This window comes from Coloeus monedula, assembly GCF_965178545.1.
Source record: "Coloeus monedula genome assembly, chromosome: 16".
NCBI lineage: Eukaryota > Metazoa > Chordata > Aves > Passeriformes > Corvidae > Coloeus > Coloeus monedula.
The window spans coordinates 14,168,041-14,192,592 of record NC_138796.1 but is presented as its reverse complement, the minus strand read 5'-3'; the positions used below and the strand labels follow the sequence as shown (position 1 = coordinate 14,192,592).

At 59.1% G+C, this 24,552-nt stretch overlaps 2 protein-coding genes across 3 annotated transcripts; one reads left to right on the top strand and one right to left on the bottom strand.

The window, feature by feature from the left end:
- Window positions 1-673: 673 nt before the first annotated feature.
- On the top strand, window positions 674-19,365 carry CLCN7 (chloride voltage-gated channel 7). 2 transcript variants are annotated; one of them, XM_082292495.1, is made up of 25 exons: window positions 674-833; window positions 7,470-7,541; window positions 8,217-8,288; window positions 8,517-8,582; window positions 9,180-9,312; window positions 9,703-9,812; window positions 10,509-10,589; window positions 10,971-11,033; window positions 11,735-11,818; window positions 11,976-12,069; window positions 12,465-12,529; window positions 12,984-13,100; window positions 13,422-13,476; window positions 14,005-14,065; window positions 14,568-14,706; window positions 14,938-15,031; window positions 16,263-16,432; window positions 16,745-16,796; window positions 17,094-17,221; window positions 17,388-17,473; window positions 17,954-18,086; window positions 18,182-18,241; window positions 18,588-18,764; window positions 18,868-18,948; window positions 19,063-19,365. In XM_082292495.1, the coding sequence occupies exons 1-25, from the start codon at window positions 705-707 to the stop codon at window positions 19,147-19,149; spliced, it is 2,409 nt and encodes an 802-aa protein (XP_082148621.1). In that variant the 5' UTR covers window positions 674-704; the 3' UTR covers window positions 19,150-19,365. The 2 variants fall into 2 exon arrangements, with proteins under 2 accessions (XP_082148621.1, XP_082148622.1); XM_082292496.1 differs by lacking the exon at window positions 674-833 and adding an exon at window positions 1,582-1,621.
- A 1,552-nt stretch (window positions 19,366-20,917) lies between these two features.
- On the bottom strand, window positions 20,918-22,979 carry PERCC1 (proline and glutamate rich with coiled coil 1; the record flags this gene model as incomplete). The annotated part of the gene is given in 3 exon segments (XM_082292416.1): window positions 20,918-21,796; window positions 21,798-21,806; window positions 22,954-22,979. Coding segments are annotated over 3 exon segments (768 nt in total). The 3' UTR covers window positions 20,918-21,063.
- Window positions 22,980-24,552: the final 1,573 nt, after the last annotated feature.

Sequence of the window (24,552 nt, the reverse complement as noted above, 5' to 3'; positions counted from 1 at the left end):
CATTCACTGTAACGCTCGGCGCCGCTCACAGCCCGGCAGGAGCTGCTCAGCACGGGCAGCCGGAGCGGGTGACGCTGCTCGTTCCCTGTCCCTGAGTCAGAGCAGGGGAAGCGGAGCACGGGACAGCCCGTGACCGGGGTGAGCCAGCGCTGCCGGAGCTGCCGCCGCCGGTCCCGTGCGCTGCCCCCGCCCGCGGGGCTCCTCGGCGGGGCAGGGCTTTGGCCCGAGCTGTGCTGCTCCAGGGGGCTCAGGCGAAGCACACTCGGTGCCGAACATCTGCTCTGCGGAATTTTGTGTCTGGAGAGCTGGAGCGGCGCCGACTCCAGCCGTTCCCGGAGCCCCGTGTTCCCGGGGACGGCGGGGCCGTGCTGCCGGCTGGGTGTGCGTAGGGCAAAGCCTCGCGGCGGCCTCGCACCCTCGCGGGCCGAGGTCCCGCTCAGCCCGTCCCACCCTCTCCTATCCTGTCCTGTCCCGTCCTGTCCCGTCCCGTCCCGTCCCGTCCCGTCCCGTCCCGTCCCGTCCCGTCCCGTCCCGTCCCGCAGCCGCTCCGGGCGCTCCCCGAGGCCGGGCGCAGGGCCCTCGGCGGACCTACAACTCCCATGGTGCCTCGGAGCGCCCCGGGCCGCCCTGACGGCCACGTGACGGCGGTCACATGACTGAGCGGCGGGGCAGGCCCGGTGGAGGAGCCGCCGCCGCCGCCCCGCATGGCCAACGTCGCCAAGAAGGTGTCTTGGTCCGGCCGCGACCGCGACGACGACGAGGACGGGCGTGCGGGCGAGACCACCCCGCTGCTCAACGGTACCGGCCCCGGCGCGGCGGGCAGCGCCCGGCAGGTGGGTACCGCTACCGGGAGCGGGGGGGGTCTGCGCCGTCCCGGGCCGCTCTGCGCCGGAGGAAGCACGGAGATCGCTGGGGCCGCGGGTCGGGGTCGTGTCTGCGCCCCCGTCCCTCCCCTGTAGTGTTTAAGCGCGTACTTGCCCCGGCGCTGGGTGGGGGCGGTCGGGGTCGGTCGCTCTGGGCTCCCGCAGGCTGGGAAAGCAGAACCCGTCGGGACCCGGCGTGGGGAGGGGCCGGGGCACGGGGCACTCGTGGGGGAAAAACTGAGCGTGGGACTGAGTCAGTGCCCAGCCGGCAGCCGTGCGGGCCGGCTCCATCCCTGCTGCAGCCCTTGGCCGCTCCTCCTCCGCCGTGGGACGGTCCCTGCCAGCAGGACCTTGCGCGGAGCAGGGCCCTGCTCCTGCCCGCTGGGGCTGCTCTCCTCATTCAGAGAATCGCGGCATGGATTGGGTTAGAAAAGACCTTAAAGCTCATCTTGTTTTACCCCCTTACATGGGCAGGGACACTTTCTGCTAGACTAGGTTGCTCCAAGCACCGTCCAGCTTGGCTTTGAACACTTCCAGGGATAGGACAGCCACCACCTCTCTGGGCAACCTGTGCCTTATAAGGAAGAATTTCCTGCTGACATCTAATCTATTCTCCCTTTGTTTAGTTTGAAGCCATTCCCCCTTGTTCTGTCTCTATCTGTCCATGTAAAATTCATTTCTACTAAATTCATTTCTGCTAGAAATATCTTTCTGTGAGAGCCTGATGCCTGATGTGCTGCTGCTGCCCAGATCAACAGGTAGGGCTCAGACACAAGAGCCTCTAACACTGGAGTGGTGGAGGGTGTCCTGTGGGATGTTACTGGCATAAAGCAGGTCCAGGGTGGGCCATGTTACAGAGGGAGGCCAATTCCTTCTGGCAAGTTAATTTTGGGTAATTAAGTGAGGAGAACTTCTCTCCAGTGTACCCCCAGGCTGTTAGTCATGCTGCCTGCCTGGCGGTCTCTCCCCCACAGGCAGCTCAACACCTTTACCAGAGTGGAGCTGAGGGCGGGTGGGCTGTGCTGGGCTGTGGTGTGGATGGGATGTCGGGATGGGTCCATGGAGCACTTTTGTGCCAGCACCAGGTGGGACAGGCACTGCCTCCAGGTGACATCCTCAAATTTCCTGTGGGGAGTTTTCTGGGCGACTTGAGCTTAGATAGGGAGGAGCAGTGCCAGGTTCTGGCAGCTGTTAGCAGGGATGTCTCGCCCAGCACGATTCCGTGCTGCCCTGCTCCTGGGCAAGTCAGAACAGCGGGCTAATTAGAGGGAAATGCAGGGCTCGTTAGGCTGGAAGAGCCTTGTATAGTGCTCTGGGACCTGGGAACGGCAGCTGGAAGGAGGCAGCTGTGCCATGGCAGCTGTTCTGGGGTGAAAATAAAAGTAATCCTCCTGGGCAGTGCAACAGGACCCCGTATACTTACAGCATGTGGGGAATTCTGTGGGTTTGAAGGGTATTAGTATAGGGATTAATCTGATCTCGTGGCTGGGGGTCATTGGGAAAGGGTTTTCCTGGTGGTTTGGAAGAAGTGCCTGAGGCCTGCTGCAGCAGGGGCAGGTGGAGGTGGACACCCAGCCCTGCCAATGTGACTTATTGTCACCCTGTCCCTTCACAGTGCAAGCAGCTCGGGTCCCAGCTGGTGACGTGGTACTATGTGGCATTTTCCTTGGCAAGGGAGGAGAGGGAGTACCTTGCTGGAGCTCCAGACCACACGTGCCCCTGGCAGTGGCCACTGTCATGCTGGGGTTGTATTTTGGTGTCAGACAGCTGCCTCTCCCTTTGCCCTAGATGACTTTCAGTCGTATGCATTGAAGTGGGAAGGCAGGACAGAGAGGAGAGGCTGAAGCTGCTTAGCTCAGGGGAGATTTAAACTTGGTACTTGTGGTAATACAATAAAAATGTCCTCTAGCGGAGCTTCTTCCCTTTCTCACGTGCTTGTTTAATGGAAATGAAAGTGATCTTAAGGTGACCAGAGGAAATACGGGTCTGTAGCTCCCCAGCTGACAGCTGTGAGGGACTGAGATTGAGTTCTTGTGGGTGGGAGGTGAGGAGAGGCTGGATAAAGACACCTATGGCCATAGTGGGGGTGTGAGAGGCCTGTCCCTGAGGTCTCCTCTAGTTTGGGGCCAGCTGAGCTGACTAAGCCTTCATCCTCTCACCAGGGCTTTTTGGTGCCTTGAGTATATAAAGAAGTGAGAGGCAGCCTATACCTCTGAGCATCACGCCTGCCGTGGGCCGTCCCTTTCCTGTGTTCTCGAGTTGTGTGTGTTGGTTCTCAGGCTGGGAAGTGGGTGGAAAATTTTAGTAAGTGCAGCCAATTTCCATCATGAAACGTTTTTTGTCAAAGAACGTTTCTCCTTTGCTACCATTGAAGATATGCTGTAAGATATTTGTGCTGAAATGCCTTGACTTTGGGATTGGTTTAATGCTCCTGCTTCAGAGGCTGCCTGGAACAAGAGGTCACCATCATGAGGACCAGGCTGCTACTGGGCAGATTGTCCTTCTTAGCCTCTGTGTGTTAATTCTGCATCTCTGGATGTTGTTGGTCTCATTTTCTTTAACCTCAAGCAACAAGTTGCAAAAAACGTGGCTAGGCTGCAATCAAGAAGTCTTGGTGGGAGGAGGCAGAAAAAGAGAACTAACAGTGCTAGGTGAGCCCTGATTCCTGGCAGATGGGCCAGGGCTACTGGCAGAGAGGCTGCTTGTCCCTGCTGTTGTGAGCCTGGAGGTGACTGCCCTGGAGAGCCACTGCCCTCGAGTGGTGGCAGGAGCTTCCCCCAGCACAGGAACTTCAGGAAGTTTCCTGCTGGTTGCTCAAGCTATCAGGGACTATGGCAGTGCTTCATCCTTGTGCTGCTCCTCTGCAGAGGGGACACGTGGGACAAGTGCCAAGAGAAAGGCCAGGGCAATGACAGCATTTCCCATCCTCGGGGAGGTGAGGGTCAAGGAGCAGCTGTGCCCTGGGAGTGGCAGCAGGAGCCTGGAAACAAAAGTGTAGCCAAGTGGTGACATCTCGGGGAGAGTCCAGGTGCTTTTTCTCCTGTTAAGAGCCTGGAGATGAGGAGCCCCGTTCTCTCCTGCTGTGAAGCATTTTGGGGATGATGCTGGGTTGGTTTGGAGCCTGTCTCAGCTCTGGCTTTGTGCCAGAGGAGGGGGGTTTCAAAAGCCCTGCAGCTCATCTCCCCCATTCACTGCTGGTGACAGGGTTCTCGTGCCGGTGACACACCAGTGACACAGCCTGGTAGGAGGGACAGAGTGTTCTGGGGCCAAGAGGGCCCTGGGAGCTGGAAATCCTCTTCCTTCCCTCCCACAGTTTCTGTGGGCTCCTTCTGTGGTCTGTGCTGGGCTTTATCTCATCAATAATGGAAAGTCACGTGCTGCCAGTTTGGTACTGAGCACAGGACGGTGACAAGGGGCAGTGTCTGGGGGAGGTCTCCTCATTCTCCTCGTGCTGGGTCATGTCCTGCAGTGAGGAGCCTCGCTGGCTCATTCCTGTGGAAATGGGCTGTGGAGCAGAGTCCACATCAGACTTCTCACATCTGGAGATGGCAAGAAGATCTCCCTGAGAAGCACCAGCTTCTCCTTGTGTGTCTTGCCACGTGTTCCAGCCCCCAACTCTCTTGCTGAGCTCACTTTTTGTGCCTTTTCTGTCCCAGGAAGCCCAAACTGGGTGCCAAGTCCCAGGTGTGCTATTGCAGGTACCAGATGGAGGTGTGGGATCCCTTCCCCAGACCTTCTGGCAGTGGTCTTGCACCACCCAGGAGGGTGTTGACCACCTCCACTCCAGGTCTGTGCCACTGACACCTCTTCACTCACCCACCAGATTGCTGCAAGACTTTTTCAACAAAGCTGCTTTCTGACCACTGGGACTCCTCCATCCCAGGTGCAGGCCTTTGTATTTGCATCTGTTGAATTTGTGGGCTTCCCTGCAGCCTGGTGAGGTCCCTTGGAGGAGCAGCTCTGCCTGCCAACATTCCTGCCCACTAACACTGATGATAAGTAATTTTTATTCAGATCAAGGCTCCAGACATCTCTTTGCAGAGCTCAGAATGGAATTTACCACCTAAACAGGCTGAGGGCTGGGTGCTATCACTCGTGTACTACTGGCAGAGTGAGGCTCAGTGTGTCCCAGAGCCTCTCCTGGGGCAGGAGAGCTGTTAACCCATCTGTGCCCTCTGGGTTTTGGCAGCAGTGCATGTTTTTATGTGGAGATAATCACAGCACAGTCACACCAACATCACACGTACCCAGGATCAGCAGCTGCCTTGGCTGAGTTTGAAAACATCCCAAGGAGGGCATTGCTCGGTGAATCTTTGAGCTGTGCACAAATAACCCTTTCTCTTGGCTCCAGGCTGCCTGAATGTTGCCTTTTTCTCTTGTAGCTGAGTGCTGATGGAAGTATCTTTTTCTTGCCTTCCTGGCATGTGATCCCTGTGGCAGGCGAGACAGGAGCCAGGCCTCTGCTTGCAGATGCCAGAGGGGTGCCAGGACTTGGGGGCAGGATATTAAAAATATGCTGCTTGTCTAAGGAAGTTCAGCTTCAGGCTCCACTGCACCTCCTTTCCCTTCATCTGTGCTTGTGTCCTGCTGGTGCTTAATTGATTGGGAATTGAGCTGCTGGGTCCTGGCTGCTTTCTGTACAGGGGAGGAGGGAAGGGGGTGGGGTGTCACTGGTTCAGACACATTTGGTTTTTCTGCAGACCCCCGTAGCTAACAGAAGGAGAATTTTCCCTGAAGGGCTGGTCCTGCCTGGGGTCTTACACAAGGGACAAGGCATGAGTGACATTTTCCATCTCCTTGTCTTGATCTTGCCCTAGATGTGTGGCACCTAACGGGAGCCTTAAATCCTTCTGCTTCCTCAATCCAGGTGGAGGTGTCTTCCTTTGCAAGATCTCAGCTTTGTCCCTCTAGGTTTCAGGGCAAGGAATGTGTCCTTCCCCCTCCTCAGGATGACAGGAGCCTGGCTGGGACCTATGCCTGCCACCAGAGCAGCTGGGCACTGGCAGGCACTGGAACAGGCAGTTCCTGCATCCAGGTTGTGACCCTAAGTTCCTATCCACAGAGGTGACAGCTTTGTGTGTGCCCAGTAGAAGTCCACAGTGGTCTGCTCTGACTGCTGGGAAAAGGGTCCACCTGTATCCTTTCCACTGGGATTGTGGAGCTATCATGGACCAGAAACAAAGCCCAGGCTGGTTTTGCCAAACCAGTGTCTGAAAATGGCAGCATGGAGCACTTTGGGCTGGGGCTGCTGGGGGCTAAAGGGCACCAGAGAGGGTTTGAGAAGCTGGGGCAGAACCCATCTGCAGGTCAGGGAGTGAAGGAGAATGTGGAGCAGAGGGAAAAATGGGAAAATAGGTCAGGCTGCAAATACAAAGGGATATTCTTCCTCTGCAGTGACGTGCACAGCTCCCAGCAGCTCTGGCCTGCACGTTCCAGACGGGATCGTGGGGATTAAAGCAGCGGGGGGCTCAATCTGGGACCTGCCAGCAGAGAGGGACTGATGTGCCAGAGCCCTGCTGTTGCTCACCATCCCTCTTTATCCTCCAGTTCTTTAACCTGGCAGCTGGGGAGGGGTGAGGCTCTGGAGGGGAAGATCTTAATGCTGAGGTGTGGTGTTTGGGCTGTGCTTAGGGACAGTGCTCGGATCCTTGTGCATCCCTGTGTTTTGCAGCGACGGAGGGGTGACAGCAGCCTGCCTGCTCCAGCTGGGTCCCCTTGTGGCACTGCTCAGCTGCAGCCCAAGCCCCTGCCGGCCTCATCCGGGTGACAGAGGTGCCCCAAACAGTCCAAAAGCTCCCATGTTATGCAACTGCACTGCCAGTAACAAGCCTGAGTGTTTACTAGTGAAAGGAGAACCTGCTCCCCAGGGGGAGATCCAAACACTGCTTCCCAGCATCACACTGGGGCCGGCTCAGAGAGGCACCAGTGTCCCCAAGGCTGTGCAGGAACAGTGTGACCGCTTCCTCTTGTGTCTCCTGGCTGGCAGCCAGCCTGGCTGTCACTCTGGTCCCGGCTGCTCGGGGAGTGACAAACACGCCGGCGTGATGTGCTCCTCTCCCCGCCTGGGAACCGCTGCTGTGGAGCAGATGGCAGAGCCAGACATGCCCTCAGCTGCCCCTTGCTGCTGGCTGGGCCCGCCAGCTGAGGGCACGTTGTGGTGAGCTGGTGGCTGTGGAGGTGGTGCGTTGTCCAGGGGCTCTGTCCCTCCCCAGCCTCAGGGGAGCACGGAACGTGCCGCTCGGCACAGGTTCGCTCGGCGCTGCGCCAGGAGCCGCGCTCGGTGCCAGAGGCTGGTGGTGGCCAGTCCCCAGTGAGCCGCTGCTGTCTGGCACCTTCCCAGGTGAGCTGGCTCTGCCAGCTGACAGGTTGGAGCAGCTCACCCAAATCCTGGCAGGCTGCTGCTGCCCCTAGTACCCTCCAGGACACTGGATCCCACCTCCTTGGTGTGTCCTCTGAGAGCAGGGTGCTGCATTTTGGGGGGCCCTGGCAGTGGTAGGCGGGCAGAGCTCTGTGAGGGAGGCAGAGCATGAGCATCTTGCATGCCTGCTCCTTCCTCCTGAGAGGTTTGAAGTGCATTCAGGAACTGACCTCATTTTCCCTTCTCAGCTCACTCCTTCCTCCTTCCTGCGCATCGGGCAGCTGAGCAATGTGGACCTCAACGAGGACATCCATGAGCTGGTGAGTAGCACAGGGAGGGGCCCACTGTTACCGAGACCCCTTCCCTTCTTCCACTAACAGCTGCTGTTGTTCCCTCCTTCACGTTCTGCATGTTCCACAAGGACTCCAGCACTTCTTCTGGGGCTGGGTGACCTTTGTGGCGTGGGCAGCTGCTGCTGCCCCAGGGGCCCCTCTGGCATCCTCAGTAAATGCCCTAATTCGGAGCTGGGAACAGCTTGCACAGTCAAAGGTGTTTGGGAAACAGAATTTGGTTTCTGCCCAAAAACATGGGTTTGCTTGAAATAGCTCCTTGCTTTTGGCCTAAGGAATTTCCTGCCAAGGTGAAAGGTTGCCCTCAACTGGAGCATGGAGTTACTTGGATTCAGTGCCAGGTCAACATGGCAGTGTGTACCCAGCTGGGCAAACCCTTCACCTGCTGCTGGGGAGATGTTGTGCCTGGGGATGGAGGGGTGCTTGATGAGGGTGCACCCCTGACAGCTGGTCCAGCTGCATTAAATCCCACACATCCACCAACTGGTGGAAAATCATCCCAGATCCCTGCCTGCCAGGCAGCTTGCACCTGCAGTCCTCTGTGCCTCTCCTGAGCATCAAAAGGAGTTAAACCAGCAGTAGCATGGTGGATGGGAAGGTTGGACTTTGACCTGACCATCCTAAGTTGTGCATCACATCCCACAGGAGACAGAGCTCCCTCGGCAGCATCCCAACGAGATCCCCCACAATGAGAAGCTCCTGTCACTCAAGTACGAGGTAAATGCCCATCTGCCCCATCTCAGCTCTGCCCTCTGGGATGCAGCAGGTGAGGTGTGAGGGGCAAGGGCTCACAGCTGCCCAGTGAGGGCGGTTTCAGTGGGGAAGGAGTGGAATCGAGGGAGGAAAATGATACAGGAGCAGGGTGAGGGGCTGAGGGCAGCACTCCCCAGCATGAGGGTCTCTTCACCTGGTAGACAATAACACCATCTCCCTTTCCCAAACTAGAGCTTGGACTATGACAACAGTGAAAACCAGCTATTCCTGGAGGAGGAGAGGAGGATAAACCATGCGGTGAGTCCTGCTGGGCTGCCCACAGTCGTCTCAGCTGGGGTGGCCCAGAGAAGCTGTTCCCCCTGCCTGGCTCCTGGGGAGCCTCTTTGTGCCAGAAGAGGTTGTGCTTAAAGCCTAGCTTTAAGCTTAAAGCTGGGATGGGTTTATGGGCACTGACCAGCTTGTGACAAGCCGTGAAACCACAGGATCAAGGACCCAGCATGGAGTGGTTGGAATGGGAGCTAATCTGGGTGCCTGTGGTGGCATTGCCTGGTGACCTGGGACAGGTCCCTAAGCAGAGGGACTTCTGGAGTCATGTGAAACATTTACCCTGGGGGCTTTGGGAATCAGTGCCACAGCAAGAATCCCAACAGGATGGGCCTAATGGAGGCAGGCAAGCTGGGAAAGCACCTTAGGGATCCCACAGAGGTACAAGAGCACTGCTTAAAATCAGTAAATTGTGTCCAGGCTTCGCTGGGTCAGCCAGCATTGGTGCTCCCTGGCTCTCCTTGAAGCTTCCCAGACTTGGGACTGTGTTGGGGAAGGTGGCAGGTGTGTTGGGGTCCCCTCAATGCCAGGCTGCATGGCAGCAGGGTGTGACTGCTATCTGCCCCTCAGGCTTTCCGGACAGTGGAGATCAAGCGCTGGGTCATCTGTGCCATGATCGGCATCCTCACTGGCCTTGTCGCCTGCTTCATCGACATCGTGGTGGAGAACCTGGCTGGCCTCAAGTACCGGGTGGTGAAGGACAGTATCCTCACAGAGCAGTGGCTGCTGGCCAGCTGGGACCTCTGGAATCTCCTGGGAGCCATGAGAGGGGTCATGGGGGAAGAGGGCAGCGCTTCCTCTCTCCAGTTTGGTGGCACAGACTCTGCTGCCCAGCTGCTCTGCCGGGCTGAGCTGTGGCTGTGGCACCACTGTAACAGAGGAGGCTCATTTCAGCTGCCCTGGATGCTCTAAGTGACATGGGGCTTGGAGCAATCTGGTCTAGTGAATGGCATCCCTGCCCATGGCAGGGGGTTGGAACTAGATGGCTTTTAAGGTCCCATCCAACCCAAACCGTCCTGTGATGCTGTGAGGTGCTGCAGTGGGAGGGATGGTACCCCAGCAATACTGCTCTTTCCTTGAGCTGCTGCCCCAGACATCGACAAGTTCACTGCCAAAGGGGGCCTGTCTTTCTCCCTGTTACTCTGGGCCACCCTGAACGCCAGCGTGGTGATGGTGGGCTCTGTCATCGTTGCCTTCATAGAGGTAGGAGTTTGGAACTGTTCTGGTTTCTTTGCATGGGCAAAGCAGTGTCGTGTCTCCAGAAAACATGCAAAATTTTGTAAACAGTGAATGTATTTCTGCCAGTTTGGCTCCTGGTAGCATCAGCTCCTCGGTGTTGGCTGCAGCTGTGCTGTGGAGTTTCTGTGGGGCTGTCAGACAGCTGGGATGTGCCAGCAGCCTGGGGCAGAGGCTGTGCTCCAGCCTTGGGCGGGGGTGCAGCTCTCCCAAGCCTTGGCCCTAGCTCAGCCTCTCTTCGTTGGGTGTACATGAGTACCAACAGAGACCAGTGTGGCTGGGTGCCTCAGGGACAGCCTCTGCAGGACAAGCCAGGGACCAGGACTCCCTATGGATCACTCTAATCCACAGTGTCTTCCTTGTGGCTTTGCCCTTGCTCTCCCTGGCCACCAAGTGTGACTGTTCTGTAGCTGTGACAGGGTGGGGAAAAACCTGAGTGTCCCCAAGAACCCAGCCAGCTCCTTTTCCCTGGCACATTTGCCCTTAGGAAGTAGGTGCCTCCCTCAAGCCCACCTCCAGAGTCTGTTGATAAGCTTTGGCCTCATCTCAGAGCCACCCTGAGGGTGTGCAGGGTGTCCCCTGTGCTGAGAGACAGGAGTAAGGTGGCTGTTGTGTCCCCACCCTGTGTGTGACAGCCACTCACGCTCTCCCTGCTCCCTACAGCCCGTGGCAGCCGGCAGCGGCATTCCCCAGATCAAATGTTATCTCAACGGTGTGAAGATCCCACATGTTGTCCGCCTCAAGGTAGGAATCGGGAGGTGGTGGGATGGCCTGGGCACGTTGTGTCCTCCTGCAGTGGTCCCTGCCCACATTGTGGCACAGCAGGAGCTGGCATGAGCTCCCAGCTCTGTAGCTGTTTCCCCCTCAGTGCCAAGCGGTTAAATCTCCTGCCCTGGGACTGGCAGCTGGCACTGGGAGGAGCAGCTTTGGGTAGATTTTTGCTCTGGACAAGAAGAAAATTGACCAACTCCGTTTCCACAATGCTGGGGCTGAGAATCACAAGTTCTCCGGGTGGTTGGCTCCTCCCATGCCTCAGGGCCCGCTGGGTCTGTGTCCCCTGTGGCTGCCGTGGCTGTGTTCCTCGTGCCACCCCTGTGACATGCTGTGCCCTTCTCTGTTTTGCAGACCCTGGTGATCAAAGTCTGTGGGGTCATCCTCTCGGTGGTTGGCGGCCTGGCTGTTGGGAAGGTGACGTGCACAAAGCTCTCTCTGACGTGCTGCTGCTGTGTTGGTCCCCGCTGCTGGCACGTGTGTCACAGCCTGTCACTGGTCCTGTGCTGGGGACAGGGTGCTGGGCGCCCTGCAGTGACTTCCCAGTGTTATTCCCTGGTGTCTGCTGGCCAAGGTGGCTGCGACGCTGCCAAGCTTGAGGAGCCCCTGGGGCATGTGGTGCCACCACGCCAGCCCGTGTGTGGCTTGGCTGAGGGCAGGAGAGCAGCAGCCTCTGTCCCTCAGTGGTTGTCCTTGCAAACAGTAGATGAGGGAGACTTGGGTACCCCATGGGGACCTTTCTGGCTTGCAGGGATTGAAGGCAGGCAAGGAAAACACTTGTCTCCTTGGCTGGTGGGAACAAGAGGTGGGCACAGGAGGCACATGCAAGAATAAGGACTTCATAAAACCATGGAATGGGTTGGGTTGGAAGAGACCCTAAAGATCCTCTCATTCCAAGCCTTTGCCATGGACAGAAACACCTTTCACTAGATCAGGTTGCTTAAAGTTCTATCCAACCTGGTCTTGAATACTTCCAGGATGGGAAAGGGGAAAATGTTAAGGTCTGTATTTGCCTGAGGGAAATACTCCCATCCAGCTTCAGGACTGCAAGCTGGTGAGCAGCATTCAGCCATTCCTGTTCTTCCTTCCCCGATCTGACTCTGCTCTCTGGCCCCTAGGAAGGACCCATGATTCACTCTGGATCCGTGATTGCTGCTGGGATCTCCCAGGGGAGATCCACGTCGTTAAAGCGAGACTTCAAGGTTGGTGTTGAGGTCTGAGGGGTTGTGCTGCAGGTGCCCTTCTGTGCCATACCTGGCTGTTCCCACTGGTGGCTTGGCATTGTCCATATCATACCCTGTGTCTCGCCAAAGCTCATGCCCATGGCCAGCCCTAAAGCCACCTTCACTTCTGTTTCAGATCTTCGAGTACTTCCGCAGAGACACAGAAAAGAGGGACTTTGTGTCTGCTGGAGCTGCCGCCGGCGTCTCGGCTGCATTCGGTGCCCCTGTGGGTGTGTGTCTTGGCTCTCTGGCACTGAGCAGTGCCTGGACATGGATTTCCTCAGGAGGTTGCTCCCACTTGCTTGGAGGCAGCTGCCAGGATCTGCATAGGGCACTGCAGGAGCCTTCCAAGTTTTCCTACCATGCCATGCAGGTGTGGGCCCTGCCCAAGGGCAAGGGCATCATCTGCCTCAGATCCCAAAAGTTGCCTCCATGGGATGGAGGATGGCAGTGGGGGGCTTTGCTGTGATCAGTGCATCACTGATGGCTTGGTGGGCTTGCCTGTGAGAGGATCTGGGCAGTGTGGGCACATGGTCTGGGGTGAATCTTGGGTCCTCAGCTGGTGCTGTAGCCAATGAGCTGTGGCACATGCCCCTTGTGAAGATGTTGTGTCTTGCGTTTGCAGGGGGTGTCCTGTTCAGCTTGGAGGAAGGGGCTTCCTTCTGGAACCAGTTCCTGACGTGGAGAATCGTAAGTGCTGGAAAGCAGTGGAGGGCTGCTGGTTCTGGTGTGAGGCATTGCCTTTTCCGGGTGCCCTGCAGCCCCAGGCCTCCTGACATCCCTGCTCCAGCAAGGGTAACCCATCCCACAGAAGAGCATCCCAGCTCCCCTCCTGTGCCCTGGTCCTCAGGGGCTGAATTTGGGCCTGGCTGAGCTCCATCTTGCTGCCAGCTCCTCTTCAAGGGAGTTGCCTTGGGCTGTGCCCCAGGGCAACAGAGAGGCAAAAGGAGGAGTGAGACCCTGGTCAGCGTAAGCTGCCCAAAGTGCTGCCACAGGGAGTGTGACCTCCTGTCCCCACCACACCATGGGCACCAAGCCCTGCCCAAGGGCCTTGGGGGGTGGTGTGGGGTAGTGCAGGGGGCATGTGGTGAGGAAATGGGGCTGGAGGCATCTGGCAGTGACTCTGGCCCATATCTCCTTCCAGTTCTTTGCCTCCATGATCTCCACCTTCACTCTGAACTCTGTCCTGAGCGTTTACCACGGCAATGCCTGGGATCTCTCCAGCCCTGGGCTTATCAACTTTGGCAGATTTGATAGTGAGGTAGGCACAGGTATTCCCCATGTAGGGCTCTGGTGGGGGGTTAGAAGCAGCTCTTAGCAGCTTTTGGGACATCAGTTTGTCTGTAATACCACCCAGGGGCTGAGGCAGGCTCTGCATTAGCAGGCTGTGGGGTCTGGCCAGATCTCAGCTCCACCAGCCCCAGCAGCAGGAGTTTCTGGAGTCTGTGGGCTGTTCAGTGGAGACTTTGAGCTCTGAAAGCCTCGTGCCAGCGCAGAGTTGTGCTGTCCCAGCAGTCAGTGACTGACTGTGAGGCTGCAGACGGGCCAGGAGATCTGAAACCCACTTCTTTCTTGCTTGCAGAAAATGGGATACACAATTCAGGAAATTCCTATCTTCATCTTTATGGGAGTGGTTGGTAAGAGAATGCTGCTTTTTCAATTTGATTAGTCTGAATAATTTCCTCTGTTCTCTGTCTGTGTCTAAAAAGCTTTGGCATCCAGTTTCCTGGGGAAAATGGGGAATCCATTAAATTCTGGAGCAGAAGCTGCTTGTGGGGCTTATGGAGGGGTGAGACCTGGATCCTGGCCCAACCCTAGTAGCAAAGTCAATCTCCTTTAACCCATGTTGAGCAGAATCAGTGCCTTGCAGTCCTGGGCAGCCCCTTGCTGTCATGTGAGCTGCCCTTATCCCCATGGATTTGGCCTGTCCTTTGCCTGCCTGGTGCCAGCATTGTGACATTGGGCCCTGGCTGCCCACTGCTGGTGCCAGGCTCTTCTTGGTGCCAGGTCCTGGCTGGCTACAGGGACAGCATCCACATGTGGGTTGCCCAGGGTGTCTGGACTGCCAGTCACTCTGGATGGGTTGCAGATGATCTTCAGAGATTCCTTGGGTTGTGGGCAGCCCGGGCCCTGCATGCTGAGCTTTTCCTCTCTCACATTTGCAGGTGGGATCCTCGGAGCCCTGTTCAATGCCCTCAATTACTGGTTGACGATGTTCCGGATCAGGTGAGAGCTCACAGGTAATGAAAGCGATTGATGTGGGTTGGCTGGTGCCTTCTGCATTCCCTCAAAGTAGCATTCTCAGATGGAGCAAGGCTGTAATCTCTCACTTAATGTGAGCGACAGCAGTTCCTGAGAGATGCCGTGTACCTCTCGCTGCCTGTGGCCGAGGCTGTGACCCACAGCATCCCAGCACTGCTCTGACTCTGCCAAGTATTTCCCTCCAGTGACTGGAGGGCCCAGAGGGGTGCAGACGCTGCAGACCTGACTGTCATGTGCTCTGAGACGAGTGAGAGAAGGCAGAGAGCTGCTAAAGCAAACTGAGACCAGTCTGGCCAAGCCAATACCTGTCACCAGCTTTTCAAGCAGCAGGACAGCCTGGCAGGGTCTGGGCAGGGAGCAGAGGCAGCCAGGCTGTCATATGCCTGATGTGACATGTCCAATCAGGCTGGGGCTGATCCTGCCCACACCCCTGGGTGCCACCCTCCCTCCTCTGTTCTCTTCACAGGTACATCCACAGGCCCTGCCTCCAGGTGGTTGAGGCCATGCTGGTGGCAGCAGTGACGGCAACTGTGGGATTTGTCATGATTTACTGCTCAAGAGATTGCCAGCCCATCCAGGGGAGTTCCGTGGCATATCCCCTGCAGGTAGGACATGCTGCAGAACAGCATTCAGGGTGGGGGGCACCCTGAGCCTGGGGGGCTCAGTAGGGAGACAAGACCCTGCTTGGGTTTGGGGTATTGGACCTCTCAGTTGATGCCCTCCGGTGCGGGCAGAGCTGCTGTAGGTGTCCTCCCTGCCCAGAGCTGCCTCCTCACTGGCACATGTCCCTCAGTCTTCCATGCCACTTCTAACTCTTTCTTATCTTGCCTTTTCAGCTTTTCTGTGCTGATGGAGAGTACAACTCCATGGCCACTGCCTTCTTCAACACACCTGAGAAGAGCGTCGTCAGCCTCTTCCATGACCCTCCAGGTCAGTGCACCCAGCAGAGAGTGTCCATGCAAGGTGGCCAATGTGTTGCTTGACCACTCCTGGGGCGAGACAGGGGATGAGTGGCCCATGTGAGCTTCCCAAAACTCTGTGCTGCAGTGGTGGAAGGAGAAGGGATGGGTGCTGTGCCTGGTGGCACCTCTGAGCTCAGCCAAAGGGCTGTGGTGTCGGGAGACTGTGGAGCCAGGGACCTGTTTTTGTTCATGCACATTTGCATGCTGTGTTGCTTCTGAGTTGTGTGAGAGTGTGTCTGACCCTTGCTGTCTGTCTGAAGTCCTTTCTGGAAATGTTGCTGGATGTTTTCTTAATTAGCAGGGCCACTTGCCCCAGAATGACTTTACCTTCTGGGTTGTGGAGGTGGATCTTGGGGTTTGGATTGGCTTGAGAAATGCAGTTTGGTTCCCAGGTTCCAGCTTCATTTTCCTTGGACCTGGTGTAACCCCAGCATCTCCTCTGCCTGTTGTGGAATCTGAGTTCTGTGCCCAGCTGCACTTGGGTGGGGAACAGAAGGATCCTCAGCCCAGAGGGTACAGCCTGGCCACCTGCAGCCAAGAGATGACCATCCTGTGTCTTGGGGCTGCTCACTGCAGTGCTGAGTCCTGCCTGGCTCAAGGCTTCTGTCTGAAGGAGGGGTTGCAAAGTGCTTGTTTAAACTAGACTGGGCTGCCCAGCAATCCCAAAATAGCACTTAGCTGGGTTGTGGGGTCAGCAGGGTCTCGCTGGGATGGCACAGCCTGTGCTGGGGGACAGCATGGCACTGGCTGGAGCAGCCGTGGGAGCTGCACAATGGAAGGGAGTTTGCAGGACCTGCCCTGCTCAGTTGATCCCAAAGCTAGCATGGGGCCTCTGTCCTCCCAAGCTTGTCCTTCAGCCTTGGCAGTCCCTCCCTTGGGGCTTTCAAGTTCTTCATGGGAGGCTGGGAACCACAGGGCTGGGAGGGGACGGGTCATCGATGGGTCACGAGATGGAGGAATGGGATGTGAGGGCTTGGGATGGCTCTTGCTGGGTGGGGGCACTGGAGGGGGCAGAAATAACCTGAAGAGCCAGATTGAAAGGCCTGTGCTGCCAGGGCAGGAGGTGCAGCCCAAGAAGAGGGGCTCTTGCTGCTGGGAGTGTGTCGTGGGGCTGCTGCTGCCTGATCTGTAGCCACAGCCCATCACAGTGTCCCCTGGGCTGTGGGACCAGCACTGACTCTGTTCTGTCCCCACTCCAGGTTCCTACAACCCCATGACGCTGGGCATGTTCACACTGATGTATTTCTTCCTGGCCTGCTGGACCTACGGCCTGACGGTGTCCGCAGGGGTCTTCATCCCCTCCCTGCTGATCGGGGCAGCCTGGGGGAGGCTCTTCGGCATCTCCCTGTCCTACCTGACCAAGGGCTCGGTGAGTCCTGGCTGGGAAGCTGTGGCACTCAGCCCTTCTCCCTCGCTGCTGGGCTGGTGGCATGTGCAGGGAGTGTGTCTGGAACTGGCTGAAAGCTCTGAAGTGGGCTGGCATCCTCACTTGATGTCTTCATGAGCTGAGTCTGGGCCTCCCCATGTCCCAGAGGAGCCCTGCCAGCAGCTGGGTTGTTCAGGCAGCCTCAGGCACCTCTCCCCACTTTGGAGGGGGGTTTGCTGGCCAGGATTCTGCTGACTGTCTCTGGATGCCCTGGAGCCAGCGGGTGACTCGGCTCCTTCTCTCTCCTGTGCTCAGATCTGGGCTGATCCTGGGAAGTACGCCCTGATGGGAGCTGCTGCACAACTGGGTGAGTTCCCTATGGCACAGTGCTGGTTGGGGTGAAGTTGTCATGGGAAAAAGCACTCCCTGCTTCCCTGACAGCTTCCTTCCCAGCTGAAGTCCAGCCTAGTTGTCAGCTTCCTAATCACCCTGCCAAGCACAGGCAGTGCTGGGACACCAGTGAGGGCTGGGTTCACCCAGGGCACCCCTGGGTGGGCAGTCCTGGATCACTGAGAGATTCAGGGCCCTCAGGTGTTCTGTGATGCCCTCACTCCGTTTTCCCTTGCCCTTCTAAATCCCCAAACCCCCTGGGTGCCTCTGGCAGGTGGGATAGTGCGGATGACACTGAGTCTTACGGTCATCATGATGGAGGCAACAGGCAACGTCACCTATGGCTTCCCCATCATGCTGGTGCTGATGACAGCAAAGATTGTGGGAGACTACTTTGTGGAGGTGAGAGCTGTTGTGCTCCCCAGGACTGTGGGTCAGGGCTGGCGGTGCTGGGGGGCCAGGGTGGGGCCAGGACAGGCATGTGCCTGCTCTGAGGGATGAGTTGCTGCCTGGCTGTGCCCCTTGGCACCTCACCAGGCTTCTCCTGATGGCTTGGCTCTTGTTGCAGGGACTGTACGACATGCACATCCAGCTGCAGAGCGTCCCCTTCCTGCACTGGGAGGCCCCAGTGACATCCCACTCCCTCACAGCCAGGTGGGTGGGCTGGGCATTGCTGTGGTAGCAGCTTTTGGACCACACTGTTGGCCTGAGCTGGGAGTGGAGGTGGTGACCTTTTGGTCACAGAAGCCTGCTGCCCCCTGGTACCACCAGCTCAGCTTCTTCCCCAGCAGGGATGTGACTTGCAGTGTGTTCCTTCCTCTCTCCCTGGCAGCTTTTGGGGACAGAGGAGGCATGAGCACTGAGAAGTCGTGTGTTGGGGGCTATTTAGGGTGTGTGGGTGGTGAGGCCTTGGCACACGTTGCCCAGAGAAGCTGTGGCTGCCACGTCCCTGGAAGTGTCCAAGGCCAGGTTGGATGGGGCTTGGAGCAACCTGGTCTAGTGGAAGGTGTCCCTGCTCATAGAAAGGGTTTGGAATGAGATGAGCTCCCTCCCTTCCCACCACACCGTGCTGTGGTTGCATGATTTGGTGTGTGCTGCCGTGGGGCTGCGTTTCACCCGGAGCTTTCCCTGCAGGGAGGTGATGAGCACTCCTGTCACCTGCCTGCGGAGGATCGAGCGCGTGGGCACGGTCGTGGACATCCTCAGTGACACCTCCTCCAACCACAACGGCTTCCCCGTGGTGGAGAGCAACGCTGACACCACACAGGTAGGCTGGCTGCCACTGGGGAGGGGATGCAGCTGGGGTGGCCACACAAGGGCTGGCTGCAGTGTGGGACCCTCACACACGGTGCCCTGTTGCAGGTTGCCGGACTGCGGGGTCTGATCCTGCGTTCCCAGCTCATCGTCCTGCTGAAGCACAAGGTGGGTAATGCTGCATGGAGACTGTTTGGGTTGTGTCTGCTGTCCCAGTTCTGGCTCAGGCCCCTTGCTGCCTGCCTTGCTTGGGAAGAGCTGGCAGAGGGTGCCTGTCATCACCCTCAGCTCACCCAGAGGGATGGTGGGTGCTGCCATTCAGTGGTGGGGTTACCCCAGCATCATCCTGCACAACACTGGGCTCACAAACCCTGAGCGAGTGGGAAACAGGCTGTGCTTCTGCAGATGGTCCATCTGTCCCACACTTCTGCCCTTTTCCCTCCCTGCCCCTGTGCATTGTCTTGGTGCCTGTGAGCTCTGCAGGATAGTCCCCAACCATCTCTTTCCTCCCAAGGTTTTTGTGGAAAGGGCCAATCTGAACCTGGTGCAGCGGCGGCTGAAGCTGAAGGATTTTCGGGATGCCTACCCCCGCTTCCCCCCCATCCAGTCCATTCACGTCTCCCAGGACGAGCGCGACTGCATGATTGACCTCAGCGAGTTCATGAACCCCTCGCCCTACACTGTGCCCCAGGTAATGGCCAGGGACCCCTCTGCACAGCTCCCCAGGGATCAGGGTGGGCAGTGGGTGCTGGCTGGGGCTGCTGCAGCCCCCCCATCCCCATTCTCCCTTGCAGGAGGCGTCTCTGCCACGGGTGTTCAAGCTCTTCCGAGCCCTGGGCCTGCGGCACTTGGTGGTCGTGGACAATCGCAACGAGGTGAGTCCCTGCTCGCTGTGTCCAAGCAGCCTGGGCTCCTCCAGGGGACAGGGACACGCTGTCCCCAGGCCCTGTGTGCCCACAGTGGGCTGTACCCCCTCCCTTTCCCGGCAGGTGGTGGGAATGGTGACCCGCAAGGACCTCGCCAGGTACCGCCTGGGGAAGGAGGGCCTGGAGGAGCTCTCGCTGGCACAGACATGAGGCAGTGTGGTCCAGCAGAGACGTGCCCCGGCCCCTCGGAGCTGGGGACCCCTTTTTGCAGGAGGTGGGGAGAGGACCTGGCCAGTCCGTGCAGGTGTTGCAGTGCCTGGAGCACTGGCAGGGCCGTGCTGCCCCGGCCCTCCTGCCTGTTGCTGCCTTCCCACGTCTACTGCCTCCTCTTGTCACCCCTTCCTCTGCTTCCCTGAGGGATCAAAATTCACCCTTGGCTCTGTTAGCTCCTGGAATAGGCTCTCCTTGAAGGTTGGGTGAAGGCTGGAGTGTTCCATGGGGAGCAGGAATGCCCTTCTGAGCTGGACACACTCCTCTGACACGGCACGTGGCCTCTGTTGCCTCATCCACCCAATCTGGGCTGTCTGGGACTTAGCCCTGCCCTAGCTCTGGCTGCAGGACCTGTGAGAGGAGCAGTGGGGACATCATGGGGCTCCCTCCTACCCCCAGGCCCTCACTGCCCCCTGCCCTGTGGTCCTGCTTGCTGGGTTGGGCTGAGCTCTGGGGTTGCCTCCCTGCCTCTTGGGACTGAGGAGAGGGACGTGCCCTACTTGGCTGTGCAATAAAAGGGCTCCCGTGGTTCTGCAGCTGCCGCCTCTGGCTCTTTCTTGGTTCCCTCAGCCACTCTGACCCCAGCCCATGTGTGGGGAGACACCCCTGGAATTTGGGGCAGGGATGGGGAGGGGAGAGCTGCCTGTGCTGGGGCGATGTTGGTCCTGCAGCCTGTGCCCTTCTGCCACCCCTGCAGTCCTCCCACTACTGCTGCTCCCACACTGGGATCCAGAGTCACTCCTGGGCACTATTCTGGCCCTTTCCAGCAGCCTGCACCCTTCCAGGCACCCCAAACCCCACCACCAGTCCTGGATTTGGTCAGGGGGTGGGAGCAAAGCCCTGGCACCTTACTTCTCCCATCTCCCCCCGTCCTTGCTCCTCTCCTTGGCATTGCCCTGCCTCTGCCCTGGGACTGCCCCTTCCTCACTTGGACACAGGCTCCCTGGTGCCTGGAGAGGCTTTTGACTGCGGGATCTGTGCTGAAATAAAGTCTGTTTGTACTTTTATTGTGGTGCTGCCTGTCTCTTGCTTCCCTTGGGGCCACTGTCCAGGCTAAGGTGTCCCCTTGGGGCCACTGTCCAGGCTCAGGTGTCCCCTTGGGCCTGAACAGAGCCTTGTCCCCACTCCTGCTGCTGGGAGGGCACAGGCTGGGGAGTGAAGGGGGTGGGGTGGGGCTGCATCCTGGGGGCTTCCCCCCCCAGAAGGGCTCAAGGCAGGGGGTGGCTGCCCCTTCCTGGGTTCTTTTCCCTTTCAAGACCAACAAAAACCCACCACAAAGCAGAGGATGCCTCAGCTGGGCCCTGGTAACAGCCAGGTCTGGTGGCGGGGCTGTGGGGAAGAAAAGCCAGGCCTGCTCTCCTGTGTGGGTCCAGATCCCTGACCCTGCCATGGGGCAGGGGAGCTGGAAGGCACAGTGGCTCCCCAAGGCAGTGAAGGGTCCCCCCTGGGTGCTGCCAGCCGGGTGCTTTATGAGGCCCTGCGTCGCCCTTTGCCCTGGCGCGGCCGAGATAAGGGGATGGGATTCACCGACTTGGGCCGCAGAGTAAACACGGGCTGCTGGCTCCCGCCGGCACCGCGCTTCCCTCCTCTTCCCACTGCTGCCGGGGCAGCCAGCAGCCCCCGAGGGTCAAGCCAAGCCGTGGCCCTTTGTCACTGGCAGCAGGGATGCCACAGTGGCGGGTGGCAAAGGACACCACGCACGCTGGTGCCTGGCAGGAGTCATTTATTCACTCGTCCCATCACCAGCTTCGACCCAGCAGCTCTGAGTGCCCCGGTGCTGGCACTGGGGCCACCAGGTTTATCATTAACTGGGTGGCACGTGGCGGGACCGGGGGCTCTGGGGCCATAGTGGGGTCACAGCCCAGCAAAGGGCTCAGCCTCCAGCCCCAGGCGACCCGGCAGCTCCCGCCCAGTGCTTGGCAGCTCTGGCCCTGGCTCCACTGTCCAGTTGGCCAGGAGGTCGCTGAAGTCAGGGGTGCCAGCGTGCAGGAGGCTGGCAGGGCCTGGGCCTGGCTCTTTCCAGAAGGAGGGTGGCAACTTCCTGTGGTGCATGGGGGTGATGTGGCCATACTTCCTCTCCAGCCGCTGTGTCTTGCTGCCGGCCACCCGGGCGGGCAGGCACCGGTGCACGCCGTACTCAAAGAGCTCGGCCAGCGGCCCCAGCCTGTGCGTGGCCCCCAGGCTGTGCCGTGGGGCCACGGCCTCGGGCACAGCCTCAGTGCTCTGGGGTGAGCCACAGTCCTCGGGCACGGGGCGGCTGCTGGCGGCCTCCTCCCGGCCCCGCCGCCCGAAGTAGCGCTGGATGTCGCAGCTGATGAGCTCCGAAAACTTGAGGAGACGCAGGGTGGTCTCGGCAGTGCTGGAGACACCGGCCAGCTCCGGCCTCACGCTCTCCTCCACTGCTTCCATTTCCTCCTCCTCTTCATCCTCTTCTTCTTCTTCCTCCTCCTCCTCCTCGGAGACGTCGGGGAAGTCAGGCTCAGGGTGCGTGGGCAGCAGGAGGCCGTGTGGGAAGGGCGAGGGCAGCCGCAACTCGGCCAGGGGCTGGATGACACCCGCAGCCATGTCAGCGCTCAGAGGCACCCCCGGGACTCACCCTGTGGGCAGGGACAGCGGGGTCAGGGTGACACACCCTGGCACCAGCCCTGACCCACCACCCAGCAGCCCTGAGAGGGCAGGGGACTATGTTGTGCCATATCATGGCCAAGGTGGGGCTGCAGGGCAGCATGGATGTCCCCCACATGCAATGAGATGTGGGATGTGGGGCATTGGGGATGTCCCCACTAAGCCATAGGAAACAGGGCAGTGTCCCCACTCAGCCCTGGGACAGCAGGCAGCAGGGGTGTCCCCACCAAAACGTGGGATGTGGGGCAGTGTGAGCATAACCCTGAGTCATGGGACATGGAGCAGCAGAGATGCCATTCCCCTACAAGCAACAGGACATGGGACAGTGGGGATATTCTAACTGAACCCTGGGATATCAAGAACAGGGATGTCCCCATCAAGGCATGGGATGTGGGACAATGGGAATGTCCCTAAGTCATGGGACATGGGGCAGCAGGGATGTTCACATTGATCTGTGGGACACAGATGTCCGCGGGATGAAGGGCAGTGGGGATGTGTTCCAGAGCTGTGGGGCAGAGGGATGTTCCCCTTCACCGCAGGGCTGTGCATGGAAGTGAATGGGGCTCAGCCCCCACCTTGCCATGCTGGGCTCAGTGCCATCGAGCCCCATGCCCTGCCCACACAATGGCCCCTTGGGTTCCCCTGCAACTGAGAGAACCCACTGCCTCCCTGCCCTGCCCCGGTGGGCTCTGGCCACAGCTGGGTCTCGCTGAGCTGGATGTGGCCCCTTTGTAGCTTGTACTACCTGTGCTGAAGGATCCCCACCCCTGTCTCGCTGCAGGACACCCCTGGCCATGCTGAGAGGGTCTCAGGGCAGGGAACAAATCCTGGGGAACCAGACCTGCTCCTGCCACACCAAGCATGGTGCCGGGACCTGCACCCAGCCCAAGATTGTCCTTGCCATCTCTGTGTGTCCCTCTCTGTGCCGTCCCCACCGCGGTACCCCCCGTCCTGCCTCCGTGCTGCCCGGGGGTGGGTTGTCGGGGGGGCTCAGCCTCACACCTCTGCACTGCGGGGAGAGGGGAGCGGGGCCACCCCACTGCCTGCCCCGCCGCCACCCTCAGCCGGAGAAAGCCCCGGGGCAGGAGGGCATCGCCCGGGCCGCGGTTCCGCACTCACCTTGGCGCTGCCGCCCGGCCATGCATAGGCTCCCGCGCCGCTCCCCCTGCCCGTCCCTCCACCTGGGCCTGAAGTATTTATAGCGGAGCAGCGAGCTGACGGCTGGCAAATATTTGGTAGCCGTATTGTAATAGTAGACTCGGTAAACAGAGCTGGGGTTTGCTTTAGCACCCAGCAACGGGAGAGCGGCGCGGGGAGGGACGCGGGGACGGAAGGCAGGGCTCACCTTAATGGTTCACTAGCCAGGGGATTTTCAAGTGTTGTCCCTGTAAATTCACCTATTAAATCGGCAGCCCCAGCTGCCAAACTGCCCGCACACTTGTGCCGAGGGCTCTTATCTCCCTGCTGATTGGAGGCGAAATCAAGCTTTGTCAAATAGGCGTAAAATTAAATTTCATGCTATTTTGACTCCTGGAGTAGGGATCTTCTGAAGAACATACTGCGTATCGAGCGATGCCTCTGCAAACAGGGGCTGCTGCTGCAGTGGGCAAAGCCTTTCCGTGAGGTACCCCCAGGTGCTGCACTACCCTCATGCAGCTCAGACCACCCATCTCCAGCTTTGTGCCCCTTTGAAATGGATGTTGGGCCCCCCGACCAGCCCTGGAAGAGGTTTTGGAATCTGTGGATGCAAAGGTGGACATGCCATGTGGAGAGTGGCTGAGCCAGCCCCACGGCAAGGACAGCACCTGAATGACAGCATTTTCACCCTGTGGGCCCTGTGTCTGTGCTATGGCCTCTGGCCATGCTGACCCCCACAGCAACTCCCCTGTGAGGACAGGGACGATGACAATCAGCTCAGGTCCCAGAGGCGCTGTGCCAGAGGTGCCATTTCTGCCTTGGCAGCAGGACGTGCCAGCAGGGTCATCTGGGGCAGCACAGACCACGGCCAGGGGACACAGATGGCTGGGGGATGCAGGGTGACTGGGGACGCAGGATGGCCAGAGGACACAGGACAGCCTGCCCCTGACAGCTGAAGGGCACAGGATGGCAGGGGCCTGACACAGCACCCAGACTCTGTCACCGGTGTTGGGGACCCTCAGGGAATGGGACAATGGCCATTGGGCTTGGGGACACCCACAGCCCTGCTCCAGAGCTGTCCCACTCTCCTGTTTTTGGAGTGATCGCAGCTCCTGGTCTCTCTTTCGGAGCCCTCCCTGCCCCCTGCCCCGAGTACCCTGTTCTGAGCTGTCCCCAGTGCTGAGATGGTGTCCCCAGCTCCTGGCAGGGTGCAGCACTGGCGAGAAGAGTGTCCCAGCCTGGGCAGGGCTGTCACCGACCCTCTCCCCGGGCCGGCAGCCCTGGGGCTCCCTGCAGGGGCGGAGCTGGGCACCGGCTCCGCACAGCTCCCTCTCCTCTCCCTGAACACTCACAGCGGCAACGCGGGGCGGGAGCAGCAGCCACCCGGGCACTGCTGGGCAAACACGGCGGGTGGGAGCTGATTAGCCACGGGCACCCTTCGGTTTGCTCGCCACTGTCACCCACCCGCCCGGCACGGCTCGGCACTGGCATGGTCTGGCATTGCTGCCGGCTTCAACCCGGGGGACCAGCCCTGGGAGCCGGACAGCCACCCCGATCCCCCCCCACGATCCCCAGGGAACT

Excerpts from the sequence above, each read along its gene's own strand:
- CLCN7 (XM_082292495.1), top strand. The coding sequence starts at position 705 with ATGGCCAACGTCGCCAAGAAGGTGTCTTGGTCCGGCCGCGACCGCGAC. Across the intron at positions 7,542-8,216 it reads ACGAGGACATCCATGAGCTG|GAGACAGAGCTCCCTCGGCA; the intron begins GTGAGTAGCACA and ends CACATCCCACAG. Across the intron at positions 17,474-17,953 it reads TCCCACTCCCTCACAGCCAG|GGAGGTGATGAGCACTCCTG; the intron begins GTGGGTGGGCTG and ends CTTTCCCTGCAG.